At 35.3% G+C, this 20199-nt stretch overlaps 1 protein-coding gene and 1 pseudogene across 7 annotated transcripts in view; one reads left to right on the top strand and one right to left on the bottom strand.

The window, feature by feature from the left end:
* Positions 1-20199, bottom strand: part of LOC120607253 (suppression of tumorigenicity 18 protein) — a 261461-nt gene that overhangs the window by 60904 nt on the left and 180358 nt on the right. For all 7 annotated transcript variants that reach the window (XM_039868954.1, XM_039868958.1, XM_039868953.1 and 4 more), the window contains one exon: positions 1439-1638. In XM_039868954.1, coding sequence (XP_039724888.1) covers positions 1439-1638 — 200 coding nt within the window. The remainder of the gene's footprint in view (positions 1-1438; positions 1639-20199) is intronic.
* LOC120607656 (uncharacterized) lies at positions 233-351 on the top strand (annotated as a pseudogene).

Genomic DNA, 20199 nt, shown 5'->3' with positions numbered 1-20199 from the left:
TAGTGGAGATCTGATGATTCCGATCTTAGATTTGTGCTTACTTAGTCGATATGCTTTTGCATCTTTTCTATTAACACCTATTGTTATTATTATAATTCTGTGAACAATAGATATTTGTAATTTAAAAATTCTTTTGCCTTTGGCTTGTATAATGCATACTTCTTTTCAAATAATTTATTTAGTATACTTTGATTCCTTATAAAGTCACATTCAGAATAAAAACATGTATTTGGTCTATGGCCATGCTACTCTGAACAAGCCCGATCTCATCTGATCTCGGAAGCCAAGCAAGGTCGGGCCTGGTTAGTACTTGGATGGGAGACCACCTAGGAAGACCAGATGCTGTAGACATAAAAAATAAAAAAAATAAGAGATTGTAAACTGACAAAGTCCTTGCAATCTGTGAGGTCAACTAAGGGTTGCCTCACCTAAAAAGAAAAAAAAAAAGAAAGAAAAAAAAAGAAAAAACTTGTATTTAATAGAACATAGAACATATGTGTACCTAATTTCATTTTCTATTGTCAGGTTTCCGTTTATTTATTTATTTCATAGATTTTTTGAGATATTTTGCATGTCCTTCAATTTCTACCTTATGCTCAATGTAGTCAGTGCTATTCCAACTCCTGGAGGCACCGTGACTACCCGGGACTACAGTAATGACCATGAACTGGGGAGAAACACATCTTAAAATTTTTAAATAGTAAATACATATCACTTAGCATGTAAACAGCATCTGATGAGTGAGTGAAGAATTGAATTCATGAAACATAATGGGTGCCTATAGATTAAAATTATTTATTTTAGAAATAATGAGCACAGTGATAAATTTTCTATATTGTATCATTCTCCTCCTAAAGAAGACTCTAGATTGTCAACTTCAGTTCTCTTCTGCAGTCCATTGTTAAAATATTTATTTTAAAAATGTTGAAAATATTATAGTCACAGTCCACCAGCATTGGTCCACATTGTTATCACCAGTTACATTTTGGGAAGCTAAATAATATATATGTTTATAAAACAAAAATAAATGTTTTGTTCATATATGTCATATCATAAATATTTTAAAGTTTAAATTTTCCTTTTATTTTGAAGTGTTCTTTCAGACATTAAACATCTACCCTACCAGGGAGTGAAGGTACTCTTCAAAATTAAGGCTTAGTATCTTTAAATTTCTTCAAAAAGAGGCACGGTCTGATCCTGTGTTTTGAAAATGGACTTAGGGCAAGGACCTTCTGGTACTCATCTTTAGACATTCTACAGTTATTGATTGAAAAAAAAATTGGCCCTCAATAAATGGATGCTAATGAAATAAATGTTTGATTTTGCTTCCAAATTAGAATATGCTTTGACAACCACAAGGACCGTATATTCTACATAAGTTAAGACTGAGTTTTGGTGCCAGGGAGTAGGTAACATTTGGGGTGCTTCTCCTTGCTACCTGTGGTAGGGTGATCGCTGGTTTCCAGGATACCACCATCCTCCTCTGCCTCGACCCTAGCGTCATGTTCTTCATTGCAGCCTGTGTTTGGGCTGTAGTGTCGGGGCTTCATTAACAGGGATTTTCTCTTGTTGACTGGAACACCCAAAGCCTGCTCTTCAGCTCTCCTTTTCTTCACCAGTGAGCAATCATACGCAGCACTGTAGTGATTGAAGCAAATTAAGAATATGATAAAATAAGGTTACTGCTATTTGCCATTTGACACTATGAAGTATAGACCAAAGTCTGTAGAAACTTGGGGATGAAGGTTTAGGGTTTGTTGTTGGAACTAACAAAAAATAAGCCCATTCATTGAAACGATTGTGGATTCTATTTTACTTCCTATCAAAAGAGTTAAAAAAATCATCCTTAATCCTGAGTAAGCATATGTTAATCTGTGCTTTGCTTGGCACTATACTAAATACCCAGGGCAGAATGAAACAAGATTTGCACTGGTTTGCTAATCCTAGGAAAGAGCTAATGTGAAAAATATACACCAGATACAAAAAAAAAAAAAAAAAGTGTCCAGTATGAATTAATCACAAGGTTTTCAATAGTTATTTTCTTCCCAAACTGCTTATCTCTGCTACAGTTGCCCAACAAACTTGAGATGTCACATTCTGAGATCTGACTTGAAAGAAAGGAGCATAAAGGGAGGGGACAAGTTATGAACATTCATAACAGTCACACACAAAAAAAGTGAAAAGATATAACGTGGCATTCTGCTTTTTCATTCTTACCCATTTGGCACATAGAACAAACACACAAAAGGAGGAGAAATAAGATTGGATTTCACAAAAATGAACAAGAGTTTATCCTTACTCCTGTCCTCATATGATTTTATTTGGAAATGCTTCTGAGGGTGGCCCTTTCAAAATGGATGTCCAACATACAGCTCACTCAGAATTAACGTAGATCACTCTATGTATTGAAGTTAAGACAAACATTCTCTTGGCAAGATCCAAGGAACCAGAGGGTTTAGCTAACAGTGAATCTATGAGAGCTATTTATTAAATGCTCTAGGGAAAAAATGCAAGAGCTTTAGATGAAAAGGTTCAGAAGAGAGGATCCTAGACTGAGAGTAATAAGATATTCCTTATTCCATCACTAAAAAATGATCAAATATTTAGTAACATTATTAAATGACACCTTAATTAGGCCTTAATTTGTTCTCTTAGAAACATCAATGCAAAGACGGGGGCCCACTCATGGGAATTATTTGGTTATAGTCATAGGTGAATTCTCGAATTCAGAAGAATAGATTAAAAGACTTCAGAGGAAAAAAAGTGTTATTCCTTCTAGGGAAAATAATGATTTTGGGAGGAGAGATAATTCAAGAAGTTTAGAAATCTCTCAAAAAAAAAAAAAGATTAAAAATTGGAGAATTGAAGGTTATTCTGAGAAAGAGAATAGTAGTTCCTAAATAAACTAATGTGCTTTTATAAAATTTCTCTGACGAGCCCAGTGTCAAAGTGATCATGCACAGAAGATGGAGCAAAAGAGCATATAACCAGATGACCATAGGAGCAAACACATGCTTGTATAAGAAGACTGCAGCAAATGAAGACTGACATGCTCTGAATCTGCAGGTTTGTCCAGGAAAATAGTCTACGATGTGCAGTTATGCTGTAATTAGGGTGAGCACAGAGAGGCAGAACTATCCCTGTACTGGCCTTCTTTGTCAAGGAGATTGACCTTTGGAAGGAGAGGGGCAAAAGAAACATATCAAAAGGGAATAAGTTTCCTAATTATATGAAAAGAGTTCAAGAAGTTTTCTAAACTACTTTAAAGTCTCCTGAATCAAGTATATTTCCATCAAAGGTGCTCAGAAAATATGCAAGAATACTAAACCATTATCTCATACCAAAAGGATTTATATAAAATGAGGCTCCTGGCAAATGTCATTCAGATATTAAAGCAGGGAAAGAAAGTGTATTCTAAAACCAATTTAAGCATAACATTTGTATTGAGAAAGAGGCTGAGAAAGTTTATGATGAAAATTAGTCATTGCCAGGAAACACTGATCAATGAGACCCGGGGTGGTGGGGGTAATTAAAAAGAAGGTCACTAATCATTAGAGAAATGCAAATTAAAATCACAATGACATATCACCTCACACCTCTCAGAATGGTTATCATCAATAAATCAAAGAATAGCAAGTGTTGGTGAGGATATGAAGAAAAAAGAACTCTCATACACTGTTGGTGGGATTGCAAACTGGTACAGCCACTATGGAAAACAGTTTGGAGGTTTCTCAAAAAATTAAAAATAGATATACCTTTTGACCCAGCAATTGTACTTCTGGATATTTATCCAAAGAAAATTAAAACAATAATTTGTAAAGATCTATGTACCCCAATATTCATGGCAGCACAATTTACAATAGCCAAGATATGGAAGCAACCTAAACGCCCATCAACAGACAATTGGATAAAGAAGTTATGGCTCATATATACAATAGAATATTACTCAGCCATTAAAAGAGTGAAATACTACCATTTACAATGATGTGGATGGACCTGGAGGTTATTACGCTGAATGAAATGTCAGAGAAAGATAAATACCATATAATTTCACTTATATGCAGAATCTAAGGAACAAAAAGAACAAACTGATAAAAAACGGACTCACAAAAATAGAAGACAATCTGGTGAAGGCCAGAGGGGAAGGGGGTTGGGGGACCAGGAAAATGGAGTGAAAAGGGGTTAAAGAAGTAAAATTAAAAAAAAAAAAACTGGCCAGTCAGAAAAATGTCATTTCTTTCTTTGATGGTTGGGGTGATGAATAAGGCTGCACATCTACTACCTGTAAGATCCTTATAAACTTTGTCTTGTTAACCTTATTATCCAAATTTACTTACAAAGACAAATTGCATTCCCCAAATCGCATATCCAGCAATGTGTACTGTTGATATTTGAATCCCAGTCTGCTAGGCCCCAAGGCTCATGTTCTCTTCTACATTTGCCAAATTAGAACAATGATTTTGGGTAATTTCCATAAGCATTTGACAATCGGGTAAAGTAATACCTGGATAAACCAGCCACCTCTCTAACAGGAAGGAAGCTGCCTAACACAGGGCTTTGCCCAATAATTCAGGTGCAGATATATACAACATTCATGAGATCTGGAGATGCTACTGAGTTGCAGCAATGAAAAACATGTTGTAAAATGTGATTAAGACCCCATATATCCATAGTCTAAGCAGTAAAATGAAACTCATGAAATGACATTTAATGATAATAAAAATCAAGTTCAGTACTTGGGTCCAAATAACTGTGCAAGGATAAAGGAAACATATAAGGTTTTACCAAAAGTACAAATTTAGCTTAAAATAAATAATTGTATTTGATACAAATTGTGTACGAAGTTCCCTAAGTAATATTAACTGTGTAATCGGTAACAAATAATTGATCTTTTGGAACACCAAATTCCTTATCCATCAAACAGGAATAATAATTTTTATATCACATGTTGTAGATAAAGAAGATAACCTTTGTGATGGTAAGGACAAAAATAGGTCAAGACAGAGCTGCTCTGACTCCCGGCTCAGTGCTCTTCGGACTCTGTCAGCATCAAGTCGATGTCGCTACTATGCAACATCACAAGTGCTCTCTCTGGTACACTGCACTGATTTATACATGCTTGTATGTCCATGAATGAATTTCCTTTTTTACGTATTACTTATATTTACATAAATTACATTAGATTTATACATAACATTTGCTTTAAATCCCACACTCTGTGCATTTCTCCATTACAAAGTAGCCATAGCCCAGGCAGCATTTGGACCTAAAATAAAAGGCTTTGTAATAAATATTACCCTTTGTGTGTGCATAGAAAATGGTCCCTTTTCCTAGTTTTCCCTGAGGGCACACTATTTTGGCTTTATTGTGACACTTCACTGTGACACTGCAATGAGGGAAAGCCATGCTTTACATGTCAGTGAAAGAAATGCCACAAAATGCTAACATATCTTCTCAAGGTTGCCAGAAATAATTTCCACTGGGTTGTGTTTTCCCATCTGTGGAGCTCTGAAATGTTAAGGAAATAAATGAGCTCTATTATCTATATTTTTCTAGTAGATGAGAAAGAAAGAGAAAAAATACACTCACCACTGCATTTATTGTTCCGTTCAATCAAACTGTTGCTTTAAACATCCAGAGTTCTCCAGGGAACTTTATCAATGCACCAGATACCATATTTCATATCTATGGTTTTGATTTTATTAAAATATCTTTAAAGGATCTGTATTTTTATCCAAGGGAATTTTTTTTGCTTATATATTTGAGAAATGCTTTCATTTACAAACTCAAATCCTAATTTGAAATGGTATTCCCTTTGTTGACAACATATGGCTGAAATTTTATTCGAAAAATGATTGAAGAAAACAATAATTAGATAACATTAGTGATAGACTCAGTGCTGGAAGTATGTTTAGAAGTCAAATTCATTAACCTTTCAGCTTTCAGAAAAGAGTACAACAAATTAGGGAACTGTGAATGCCCAAAATCTGTCCAGTAAGCACTGGGCTCCAGAATACTTTTCCATCTTGTTTTCCACAGTAGTAAATTCTCAGTGCAAGCTACCAGAAGATATGTACCATTAAGAAATGTAGCTTCAGCTGTAGATATATTCTGAGCACACCCTCAAAAGAAAATAACAGAAAGATAAATGGAAGTTATTAATCCTTGAGTCCAAGGAAACTATTTACATGCTCCAATATTTTCATGGAAAATTCATAATGGGTATTCCTACTGGTTTCTTCCAATTAGGCAGAATATCACAGACTTGTAGAAAGACATCAGGAACCATAAATTTGAATTAAGAAGGAAAAAAACAAAAATATGATGTATGAAAAAGAAAAAATTAAACTTAATTTTTTCAGAGACATAACTGTGTTTGAGAAAATCCAAAATAGTCTATAGGTTAAACATTAAAATAAGGAAGTAAATTTAGTGAGGTTGCTGTTAAAAGTTAATCGAGCTTCTCTATACCAGCAATAAAAAATTTTTAAAAATAATTTAAAAAATAAAACCACTTATAATACATAGAAATAAAAAATACTTAGGAATAAATGTGACAAAAGATGTATAAAACATATAAAACAAATAACATTCTGAGAAAATTAAAGACAAATAAATGGAGAAATATAAAATGTTTATGGAATAAAAGATTCAGTATTGAAAGATTTCAATTCTCCCCAAATTTATCTATTAGATTCAATGCAATTCCAAACAAAATTTTAAGAATTTTTAGAAGTTAACAAGTTAACTCTAAAATCTATACAAAAATGAAAAGAACCAAGAATAGCAAAGATCATCTTGAAGAAAAACAATCACAAAGTTGGAAGTCTTATAGTCTTGGATGTCAAAGTTTCAAAGATCTATACTACTTAAAAGGGAGTTACTGATGCAAACATAGACCAATGGAATAGAATAGATGTTTCATCTATTGGGTCAAGAAATAGACACACATATCTATGGTCAATTTATGACAAAGGTGTCATTGAGGAAATGGTTACTTCTTCTATGAATGGTGCTAGCTCAATTGGATATCTAGCTGAAGAAAAAAATAGGTCTTGACAGCTACCTTATAGTATATACAACAAAAATTCCAGAATGATTATGGATTTAACACATGAACTGTAGAACAATAAAGCTTCTAGGAAAAAAAAAAAGTTAGATAATATTTTCATGACCTTAGCAAAGATTTCTTAAGCAGTTTACAAAAAGCACTAATTTAAAGAAAAAAACTGATAAATTAGAACATATTAAAATTAAAGGCTTTTATTCACCAAAAGATAACAACCAGTAAGTAAAGCCTCCTATCAATATTCTGTTTCTTGATCTGTTTACACAAGCATATTTAGGTTGCGAAGATTCATTGAGTTCTACTCTTATGTATGTGCTTCTATATGTATATTATACTCCTTAAAACAGTTTTTAAAAGACCGATAAGTGTGATAAAGTAAGCCAACAGCAGGGGAAGGTATTTGCAATTCATATATACAGAATATATAAAAAATTCTTCCAAATAAATATGAAAATGACAACCAATGTAAAAAGTAGGCAGACATATCACAGAAGAACTGATGCACAAATGAAGAAGTATTCAGGCTCTTTCATCTCCAGAGAAATGTAAAAACATTTGCTTCTTAGCTAATAAAATGAGTACCGTAAGTGATATCCTCTAAAACGTCTCCCTATCACCAAAATAGTAAATCTGGAACACTATATTCTAGAAGGAATGGCAAAGATTAGTGCCACCCTTAAAATTTAGAGAATGTATAATTGGTGGTCCTTATAATTCACCAGTTTAGACACCAATAACATTGATCTCAGTGATTAACAGTGGACTACCACAAACTAAAACAAATAATCATTTGTTGTGATGATGCTAGACCGAAATATGGAATCTTTGCTTTAGCGGATAAACAGACTCAAATATGTGTTTGAGACATCTGTGTTCCACAGCCTGAAAGATGAACTAACAAAGATTCAGGGACACACTCTATCAGTGAAGTTTTAAGGGGCTCAGTGGCCTGGGGAATTGCAGATGTCTTCATTGTAATATAAGAAAAATTATTGTATCTTACACTTTTCACCACTGCAAAGGAAGCACAATGACAGATTGGCTTATTTAGGTTCAGCGTATTTTATACTTGAGAATACTGCTCCGACCCATGCATTGAGTATCAAGAGAGGTGGCCAGCTTTGAAAGGCCTGCAGAGCAGGTCCAGGCTGCACTAAGGACAGCCTTACTGGTTGGACAAAATTCGGTAGAGTTTATGGTATATTCGAAGGTATCTGTAGTAAAAAGAAAAGATGCTAATGGCGTTAATGGCAAGATCTAATGGAAGAATAAAAACACAGACCCACAGGTTTCTGGCTTAAGGCCATGTCATTTGCAGCAAAGAATTATACAATACTCAGTGAACAGCCCTAGTAGAGAAAGGATCCCTGACCATGAGGCCAGAACTGACCACCATGAACTGGTTTCTGTTAGATCTACCAAGTCATAATGTCAAGAATGCCCAGAAGTAATCAATCTTAAGACATAAAGTCCAATATTGGGCTGAAGCAAGTCTAAGGAGAACAAGTAAGCTGTAGACGTTTATGACATCCCCCACTCTGGTGACAGTATGTCATGCTCAACTGCTACAAATGGGGCATATGTAGGACTCTTGACTATCAGATACAAAGGAAGAAAAGGGGTGAGCTTGGTAAGTGGGTTGGTTCGACATCTGAATACAATCTGAAAATAGGTGGCAGGCCACCACTCAAGGGTGGCTCTGAAAGGAACAGAGAGAAGAAACATTCCCAATGGTCAGAACAATAGGGCAGAGCACTGGTTTAACTCGTTCTCCACTCTGCGTGGAGAGAAAAGTTGCCAAGTTAACAAAATATATGAATTCATAAGCCAAGTGAATAGCTTTAGCTAGTCAGGCAGGAATAGGAGATGAATGATTTAGTTCAAAGAATAGGGACAAAGAGGTCTGAGGAAAAGGCATGTGGGTAAACATATGAGACAGGATAAAATGTAGTCTTTGTCTTGCATGATGACACCCATCAGAGAGCATATACCAAGGAATAAGCATTTAATCTCTATCTAGACAGAATGGTCTAGTAACGAGAAGTTAGCCAGTTTCTGTCTTCAGCTTTTATATACCGGCATAATGGGGTCATTAATGAAGGAGACTTAGTGACAGAGATGGAGTCCACCAGCATGGGCTCCCACTAGGACTGATTTAGCTACTCTCGCAGCCCAAGATCCAATCTGCCAACAAAAGAAGTAATTGCCAAGCTCCCAATATGACACCATCCCTTGAAAAGACCAACCAACCACTCCTTTTCACACTGGAGGGGGCAGCAATTCAACTTAACTACAACTTAAACACATATTTTGGATATGAATTTGCATTCTCTACCTTCAGAGCCTCAGATGTTACCATTATCTGAGGGCTTACATAATGTTTTTTCCTACCAACAAGAAATTTCCATATATCTCATTGGACCAAGGGACCCAGTTAGGAAAATGATCATGGGAATGAAATTACTGGATATGATGTTATTACTATCTACCACACATTCCAGACATTGCAGCCTGATAGAGTCATAGAATAATCTCTTGAATGCATAGCTGAGATGTTAACTTGGAGGTGACACCCTGCCAAGATGGGCTACCTTCCTGGGAGGCAATATGCACTCTTAATGATTACTATATAATGCTATATCCTGGATTGTTTGAATATATGGGTCCAAGAACTAAGAGGTAAAATTAAGAATGGCTTGGCTTACCATGAATCTCAGTGACTAAACTGAAGGATTTGTAAATCATTTGCCCCAAATCTTGGCTCTGTGGGTCTAATAATCCTAGTCCCCAAAGGGAGAATACTTTCACCAGGGGACACAGTAAGAATCCTAATAAACTTTAAACTCTGACTGCCTCTGAGTCACTTGATATCCTTGTGCTTAGAGATCAACAGGCAAGAAAAAGAGTCACCATTCTGGCAGGGTAATTGACTCTGTTCATTGGAAGTAGGAAAGTTGCCATTACATTTTGGTAAAAAAGAATACAATTGGCACCCAAGTGATCTCCTGAGGTATCTCCTGCTTCTTCCCGGCCCACACTTGATAGCAAATCAACATGTGCTGCATTCAGAGAATCTGAAAGTCATAGTGACCAGGAGCTCAGATACCTTAGGGATGAGTTCTGAGTCAGGCCACCAAATAAGCCCTCTAGATTAGCAGAGGTACTTGGCAAGGATAAAGGGATTGCATAGAAGAGTAAACAGATAGTGAACTTAATATACAAAGTAAGTGGATTTGAACTGTGAAAGAGTACACAGTGGTGGATACTGAAGCATGCCACGCCCCTCTTCCCACTTCAGGACTAAGATATTCATTTCCCCCACCTGGTGAAAGTGTTGGAAGCTAATGGATCTTAGCTGAACCCATTTCTGGGAATTGCCCTCAGTCAGAGAAACGTCTATCCCCAAATTACATGCCCATGGGGGCAGCCCATATTCACCCTTGTGTTAAAGCAGAACAAGTTCTGATAAGCAATCCCAGCTCCAGAACTTCCAGCAGGAATGACTGAGACTTCTGCTGCAACTGCATTGCCATTCAACTTCTCCCTCTGCCCAGTCCTGCTTCCTTTTTAGCTAACAGATGTTGCTGCTAAGAGGATTTCCTAAAACATTGTGTTAAAATTCCTGTCTCACTCTGTTTTTCAGGGAACCTAACCTGGGACAAAGGCATGATGAGATTAACCCTGGAGGCTGAAGGCATGTACTGGAGGTTAGGGTGGAAGTGCTGAGAGCTGTGGAGTTCACCCTTGACCTACAGGACTTGGATATAGTCCCTCCTGCAGTCTGTTCTGCAGGCCTAGCTAGAAGATACATGGTCTTGGCTGCAGCATGTGAGTTTGCTCTGGACTCCATTTGAAGCAAGGAGGGGAAGACAGAACTTATTATTATCCATTTAGAAAACCAAGAAATATTGATGCTTTTGACTTAAAAGACCAATATGGAAAAACACGTGTTTATTTGACAACACAATGTATTGTTTTGACATATGGTTTTCATATTGCTGCAGTGGAATATCCATTCATGGTAATCTTTATCATTTTATTTTCAATTTTAAAATCTAAAAAAATGACATACGTATTTCAGTGACTTTTCCAAGGAACTTGTTATTAGCTCAGTATAATAAAAAATATAAAAGTGTGAGACATGGAGAGAAAGTAAACACATGAGACAACAATAACTGACAAGCGAGAATATGCAATTAAGTTTGAAATAAGTGACACAAGCAATATGTGAGAGAATAGGTCAGAAATGAAATAGACTGGATGAACACTCTTCTCTCTGTGTTTTAACAGATAAGTTTCCTTTTAATGATCTAAAATATCACCGAGATCTAAAAACCTCATTAAAAAAAAGAAAGAAAATGTAATCTTAATATTATGTTTTAGGAAGATGAGTTTTCAATATTTTCCCACTGTACATTTCACAAAATGAACAGATTATCCTAAATGCCTATATCATTTTTGGTAAGAATTTAGGCAATGTGAAGTCATGTTTTCCCCAGACGTGATGCCGCATTTGATGCAATGCTATATCCTCTCCGTACTTTTTTAAAATTTAATTTGAAGAAGTGGTCACTTCCATTCCTGAATCCCTTTGACCTGGCACTCTTTTCTGCGGATACTCAGACAATCTGCAATGGCTACTTGACTCCACTTTTAGAAAATCAGGACAGGAGCTGGTAGAAAAGCCAAAGTCACATGATCATTTGAAATAAGCCTCATGGCTCCTGAGAGAGGTAAAGGCCATCATAAATGACAGATTTACTTTATGCAGTGAAGACTATAGATATCTTGTTCATTTTTTGAGCACAGTCCCTGAAGTTCATGAGCCAGCTCTCTCAGCTATGTCTTAGAAACTGTGACCATGCTCATATGTACAGAGCTATGCCAAGCTATAGTGTGCCCAACAGTAAACCTTAATTTAAGCTTCTCCTATTACTCATGTCACAAATCTAGTATCTAAGTTGCTATTTATTAGTGGTTGGTTTGCTGTCATGGAACACTGATTCCATTGGCAAGGTTATTTGATAATATCAGGTTTATAAGAGGGGAGAATTTTTTTCCCATAAGACCAGAGATAATAGATGCTTTCTCCTGATTTAATTGGGATTAAGTTTTATGAATGATAAATTAATTGTATAATATTTACAAGTTTTTCATAAAACAGTCAAGCTATTAAAAGCCATACTGTAACAACAATAACAGAAACAACAATAATGAACTTGCTCTGAATTATTAGGTAATAGTTAAGTGGAGCTAAGAAGACTGCCCACAAACCTGCTGCTGCCCTCCTGTACCAGGTGAGCAAGCAAACCCTTCTTTGAGATGTCATTCCAGCAATGTTGTCAAAACACTTTGATTCTATGCCACCACAGCGTTTGGCATTTAGCATGAGTATAAAACGTAACCCTTTGCATTGTAAATCTCTTTCCTAGTAACCTGGAAAGATCTGCAAGAAAAGAGAAACTGTTTCTTGTTCACTTTTTATCTTCAGTGCATAATATAACGCCCGTGTCTTAGTAACATGCTCAGTATATGTTCACCGAAGTTAAACTCCACCCAGATGTGAGCATATAAAAATGACTTTGGTGCAAACATGAACCTAGGAAATTGGCTTTCTCCAGGAGATGCCTCAAAAAGCTACCCATTGAATGTATAGATGATGTGTCTGGCTTATCCTGCAAACTTTTGTTCCTAGTTCCCCTCACCACTGAAGGTGTGCTTTTGCAAGACAACCGAAAAAGAGACAGGAAGTAAGTTAACAGTAGCAGGTCAGGCAAGAAATCCCAGTTGGTCTACATGAAGATTGACCAAATAACCAGGACATGATGAACTGATCAAACTCTGCTCTCTAAGAATGCAGACCAATAATGTAGTTTAAAAGATAATTCAATCCTCTTGTGAACCAAATTTTCTAAAGAAACAACTATTTAATCATTAATTAAAACACAAAATAATACACCAACATTGGGAATACGGTTTAATATAAACTTTAAATTTTCTCCAGTTTATACCTAAAGACAAACAATATATCTCAGTTAAATAATGTAGGAATCATCAAACTTCTTTTAATTGACAATAGATTGATTAAACAATTCAGTTAATGATTAGCCACATTATAACTTAGTCATGCACTATATTAATAGGCTATTGGCCTTTTCAGAAACATAATATGATGGGTCATAGGAATTTCTCTAAAAGAATAGAAGTTAAATATATTTAGATAAAATTAGAAAATTAAAGACGGCAAAGAAATGATCATTATAGATTTGAGAATCAGGATACTGAAAGAATTCAGAAAGAAGTTAAATACAAAGTGAAATTTGTTGTTTTTGCTGGTAAATTTGGCTTCATTAAAGCCCCAGACTGTTATTTTCATTTTCATTTGCTTAAGCATATCAAAATAATAAAATATATGTGGTCTTATATTAATGTTGTCAAATAGCAGTATAAAACTAAAGATATTAAGAAAGATTATACATAAATGATCTTATTTTGATAATGAAGAAATATGAAAATGAAATTCACATAGTTCATAAGTGTTTTGCTGAAATAATTATTATATATGAGAAGATATTTGAAATAAGCCTTACTTAAAAAGTTTAAAAGAAGATTATTGCATCATCTTAGTTGTTCTATGATAAGTATTTTATTATAGATTGCATCAGATGAAAAATTAAATGTGGTCAAATAATAATGGAATCTTGACAATTTAAGTTAAATACATTTGTAGAAATGAGTTCAAAGTGACTCAGTCAATAATCCAAATTTTTTTTTTACTTAAAGTTTGTATTCCTAACCAAAAAATAAAATAAAATAATGAGAGCTATAAAATTCCATGATAATAGAGATTAAAAATCCAGTAATTTACATATTGTGTGAGTATATGACCATAAACTTTCATTGCCTAGTTTTAGAAGAAAATAATGTATGTCTTCCTTTAATTTCCTTAGCACAGTATTTTATGTAGAAATTGTTCTATCAGCAGAAATTTCGTTAGCAGAATATGCTTGCAAAAAATGGTTAAATTAAAAAAAAACAAAAGACTTAGGTGCTACTTAAGGTGGGGGGTTGAGTGTGCCCCCATCCTTCCCCTTTCCTCCTACCTCCTTGTGCTGGGTCTATACAAATGCACAATATGCATGGATATGTCCTGCTTTTTCCCTAGGAGAAAAGGGTTTTAAGCTCCAAACTTCAAATTCGAAAGAAAATAAATCTTAAATACAAGTACCTTCACATTATTTTCTAATCACCTCCATAAATGATACAGAAATACTTCATTTATCCTACCACTTAATCAACATTATTTTGTTTAGTGAATAATGATATCCTGTATGTCTTCCCCCTGACTTTGCAACTTATTTATACTTTATATATTTGTGTATAGCATAGTTTTTAGGGCTTCCTAGAAGTCATTGAGTACTTGTTGTGATCATCTAGGGACTGTGCAAGCACTTTTTGAAGTTGGAGGAGAAACAGAACTCTTCCACACACATTTTTAAAGAAGAAACAGTTAACCTTATCATAAAACTTAGAGAGCAAAATGAATAGTGGTCATTTAATAATCAGAAGGACATTGCAGTATTATTCATGGTAGCCAAGATCTGGAAAAAAATCTAAAGACCCCATTAATGGATGATTAAACAAAGACTCAGCCATAAAAAAAGATGAAATACTGACAACATGGGTGGATCTTGATAGTATCATGCTAAGTGAAATAAGTCAGTCAAAAAAGGACAAGAATCATGAGTTCACTCATATGGGATATAAAGCAGAAACAAATAAACAAACAAACAAAACAAACTGATAGACACAGACAACAGTATGATCGTTACCAGAGGGGAAGGGGGTAGGGAGAGGATAAAGAGGGTAAAGGGGGTCAAATTCATGGTGACGGAAGGAGACTAGACTGAGTGGTAAGCACACAATGCAATAAACAGATGATGCATTAGAGAATTGTACACTTGGGACTTACATGCTATTAATCAATGTTACTCCAATAAATTTGATAAGAAAAATCACAATGAGGACTTTAAGATCAAATGGAGGTTGTCAAATAGACTGCAGAACCACTATCCAGGAACTAGCAAAATTCCATTTCAAAATTCCAATTTTAGCTTTTGTTTTTGAATGGGAATATCAGAATGGAGTAAGTGACAGTGATTGTAAAGTGCACACAGAAAAACATCTGCTCTAAAATAGTTTTGAACAAAAATAACAAAGGTAATTAATATTTAATTCATGATCATGTGAATAAATGCAAGATATATAAATTAGCCAGACTATTTAGAGGGGGGAAAGTTTATTGTGAACAACTTATAAAGAAATCATCTCTATTATGCACCATGTCCAAAACTATCAAATACAAGTTCCTATTTATGATTGTGATGCAGTTACATTCTTATTAATGAAAATGATCTTGTTTATTCACAAAGTAAAAATCATTAACTAATGATGGGGTTTGGAGCTTCTTTGTTACTGCGGGTCAATCACTCCCCCAAACACTCAAGCCAGGGCCACATAAATAAAATTGACTTAATTTAGTAGGACTGGAAATGATGATCAAGAAACACAATGGTTTAATTAGCACTGTAACAAATAATGTATAGGTGTCCTTCTGTTCTCTTATATGGACATTTTTTTCTTTTTCTCCAAAATGTCCATACATGAACTCTTTCTAAGGAGCAGGTTCTAAATGGTTATTGAGAACGACAGAGAATGGAGCTTCATATAAATTGAAACATTTGATGCAAGAATTAAATGTTTTTTTCATGCAATAGATAATTATAACCATTTCTCACATATTAGACATTAATACAGCAGTTTCTTTCTCTTTGAACTATAATTAACTCACTACTGCTAGGTAAAATTTATGTATATATAGTTTTATTAGGTATTATTTATATTTGTATTATTTTTCAGTAAGAAGGAGAGTTATATTATTTTTGTCATCTAAACAGATTTTATTAATGTTGACCTTTTCATTTTTGCCAGTTTCTTTTTGTGGCAATTTCTGTTGTAGTTTCTACTGTAGATATTTCTCAATGTTCAAAAGAATGTTTTTCTCAATTTCAAGTAAGGTGGGATTAGTATGAACATTTAGAGTAGAAATTTTCAAAAGAAGGAAAGATAATGTGAAAGGAAGGAAAGGTGAGAGAGAGGAAGGAAGTATATGAGATGGAAGTGATCAGAATGAAGGAAAGCAAGGAGTCTGGGAAGAAGAAAGGAAAGTAAGAGTGTGTGTATGTGGACTAGCAGAATAAAGACACTGAGAGGAATTAAAGAGGGAAAGACTAGGAGACACAGACACATCAATATAAGGCAAAAATACACTCACTGAGGGGAAACAAAACAAAACAGGCATATATACAAACACAAAGACAGAACTTCATTAAGTAATATGAATAACTAGACAGAACTTCATTAGGCAATATTAGTAACCTGGTAATTCTGGCTTTTAATTACTGATAAAAGAATTTTTAAGAGTATGTGGCTGTTTTATGACTACTATCCTCACTGCCAACTTTATTTCTCGACAGTTACCTGAATGCAGATACTTGGTCCATAAATCTAGATTGCCTTCTTGGTTCCCGGAACTGAAAAACTAGAAACCTACAGATACACAAGGGCTTTGCTCTAAAAAATAATTGTCTGATATTTGCAATGCTTCCATTGATCATTTTCAACTTCACTGAAACACATTAAAATCATTTCACAGAACTTGCTGCCATGCTGGAGTAATATTTAAAAGGAAAATTGTTAAAATAATGAAGTGACTACTGACTTAGAAGACACTTAGTTTGACATATTATTATAATTATGTGTATATAAATGTACGTGTAATATCTCTGTATATATGTATAAATATACATATATTTACACACACAAATCTATGAAATTTTTAAGCATCCTTTTGAATCAGAAATAACTTGATTTTTAAAAAAAATTATTTATTTTAATTAGTTTTAAGTATACAGTACATTGTACATTGGTTAGACATCTATGTAGTTCATAAAATGATCCCCCCAATTACTCCCTCCCTCCCCTGGCCCTCCACCTAGCCATCATATTAATGCTAACTGCATTCCCTCTGCCATGCTCCCCATCCCCGTGACCAATTATCAACTACTAATTTGTACTTCTTTAACCCTTCACACCATTTTCCCAGCTCCACTATTCCCCTTCCCTCTGTCCATCACCAAATTGTCCACTAGATTTGTGAGTTTGTTTTTGATTAGTTTGTTCTTTCTGTTCCTCAGATTCTGCATATAAGTGAAATTATATGGTATTTATATTTCTCTGTCTAACTTATTTCACTCAGCATAAGAACCTCTAGGTCCGTCCATGTCAGTGCAAATGGTTGGATTTCATTTTTTTAATGGCTGAGTAATATTCTATTGTATATATATAAACCATAATTTCTTTATCTGTAGATGAGCATTTAGGTTGCTTACATATCTTGGCTATTGTAAATTGTGCTGCCATAAATATTGGAGTGCATAGATCTTTACAAATTATTGTTTTGGTTTTCTTTGGAAAATATCCAGAAGTGAAATTGCTGGGTCAAAAGAAATAACTTGCTTTTAAAGGCTGTGGCTGATATAGAAGTACTCAAGTAAAAATTAAACCTATAAGTCCAACTTGTCGCTTCCTGTAACCAACCCCTTCGATGCACACCTGTGCCTTCCTTCCTATCCACCACCAGAGAGTCTGAAAAATCATTCCTCCTGCCCACTTGTCCCAGCCCCTACTAAGTCAGACAGGCTTGGTCTCAACATGGTTCTGCTGTCTCTTAATCCTGCAGGTTAGCCATCTTCCCAGGCTACTCATGAGTTACAACCATGTTTCCATTTACCAGTGGGAGTAGAAGTGAGTGACTATTTTGCCAGCACATGCATACTAGTTTAATATTACATCATATAACTTTTTTTAAAAAATTCATATTCTCATTCAGGATATTATACAGCTGTGTTTTCCAGAGAATGCCAAATAAACTGGAAACCCAGTTCTGAACCAGAGTTCACTACTACTAGACAATGTAGACAGTAGCACCTGTCCACAAACTATAAAACAGGATATTGAATGTATTTGCATACTTCCTGAGACACAGGCAGTGATTCAGGGCATGGAAGGGCTCAGTATAGTCATGTTATCATTTGACCCACACATTGGTTTTATAGACTTTTGGGAGCTATCCTGTAAACCATTATTTATAAGAATGTTTCCATGAGTAATAGAGATAATGAGGTTAAAAACCTGTTTGCAAGGTTGGTCTACAATGTTATTAAAAAATTGTTCTGCATCTGTTATAGATATAGAAATAAACAACATCAAAGCTTAATTCATTAAAGCACAAAATCATAAAAATTGAAGACATTTGTGTCTTAGAGTATAAGATTTCTTTTGACACATGATTTTTTTGTTTCTTTTTAAAATATGGGGCAATCTTGTTAAGGATGTGTAAATAGAAGTGAGTTTGAAGGAATGGGGGGAATTGGCCTTCACATACACTAAGGGAAATCTCTGGTCTTATTTATTCTTCCTCCTTGGAACCTCCAGCCATCCAAATCCATAGCAGGCCAAGAATCAGGCCGTTTTTAGAGTTTTCTGTTCAATCTAATTTAACTCATCTTTACAGAGTGCTTGCTTGCTCCCCTTGGGAGTGAACTGAGTGGATACATCTCATTCTCTCCACGCAGGTCAAACCCCAGCCAGAATTCACTGCTCATTCCATCGTGCTCCCTTCCATAAATCTACTTTTATAGGAATCATCACACTGTGTTTTCATGACCTTTAGGATGTTACTTTTCAAAAATCATTGAGTTCCTGTCTTATTCTAGTGCATTCTATAGTACTCAGAACACATTTATGTGTTTTTTCATTAACACCATATATGTATCAAGTACCATTCCAGATGTTGTGAATATTATCAATGAAATAAAAGGTAACAATTCTTGCTCTCAGAAAATTTACATTGTCATAAAAAGATACAGACCAGAAACATGGTAATTTATGTGTTAAAAAAAAAAAAGATCTTTTTTTTTCTTTTTCATTAAGAATAGAGAAAACTGAGAAAAGAGGACTTGGCATTTTAAAGGCTAAAGTCAGGGAAGGCCACTTGAGTAAAGACTTCAGGCAAGTGAGGGAGGCAGACTGAGGTTATTCAGGGGATAGCATTCCAGGCAAAGGAGAGAGCATGTGAAGGCCTAAGGCATCAGCAGGTCTAACCCAGGGAGGGGCCTGGAGTCCTGGGGGCAATGGAGAGGTTGGAGAGTCGAGGCCAGAGTAAAGATTTCTGCCTTTTCCTTTGAGAAAAAGAAAACCCATTGGAGGGTATTGCGAAAGAGGGAGAATACTGACTTTCACTTAAAAAGTAAAAGTGTTAGAGGCAGTCATTCTGGCTGTGTGTAGAGTGAACTTCAAGAGGCAAAGGACAGCAGGGAAACCAGTCAGGAGGTTGCTGCAATAATCCAGGTGAGCAATGATGGTTTAATAATAGCAATGCACATAGTGAGAAGTGGTCAGATTGTGGATTTCTCTTGACATTTGAGCCATAAGAATGTCTACAGGTTGCATATAGGGTATGAAGGAAGGATCAAGGATGCTTCAAGGCTTTGTTCTTCCCAATTTACTGACACAGGGAAGGGTGTGGCGGGTATGGCCAATTTGTAGAAGATTGTGATTTTAATTTTGGATGTATTAAGTTTGAGATACACATTAGGGATCCATTTGGAGATGCTGACTACACAATTGGAGATTTGACTTTGAAATTCAGGGAAGAGAGGATTTATTTACACGTAAATGTATTGAAAGCCTGAATAAGATCACCAGCAAAAAGGATCAGGGATGTACCCCAGCAGGCCCACTGTTTAGAGACTGGGGTGCTGAGGGGAAACTAGCAATGAGAAGTAAGAAGCTACAGTAAGTGTGGTAGGAGAAAATCAGGGAGCATCTCATCTTTAGAAGTTACATTTTTTTGAAAATGGCCATGGAGGGTGAGCCTGCCAGACCTGTCTTTCGGGAACCAGCACTGTGATCTTACAGGACAGACTGCAGACTTTGTATTGGCTCTCACCTACAAGGATCCAGGGTAATCAGAGGCTCTGGAGCAATTACCACGAACACTTTGAGGT

The sequence above is a fragment of the Pteropus medius genome, unplaced genomic scaffold, assembly GCF_902729225.1.
Source record: "Pteropus medius unplaced genomic scaffold, Ma_sr-lr_union100, whole genome shotgun sequence".
In the NCBI taxonomy this organism is placed as follows: domain Eukaryota; kingdom Metazoa; phylum Chordata; class Mammalia; order Chiroptera; family Pteropodidae; genus Pteropus; species Pteropus medius.
Note: the sequence above shows the minus strand (reverse complement) of the source record. Positions and strands in the feature narration are given on the sequence as shown.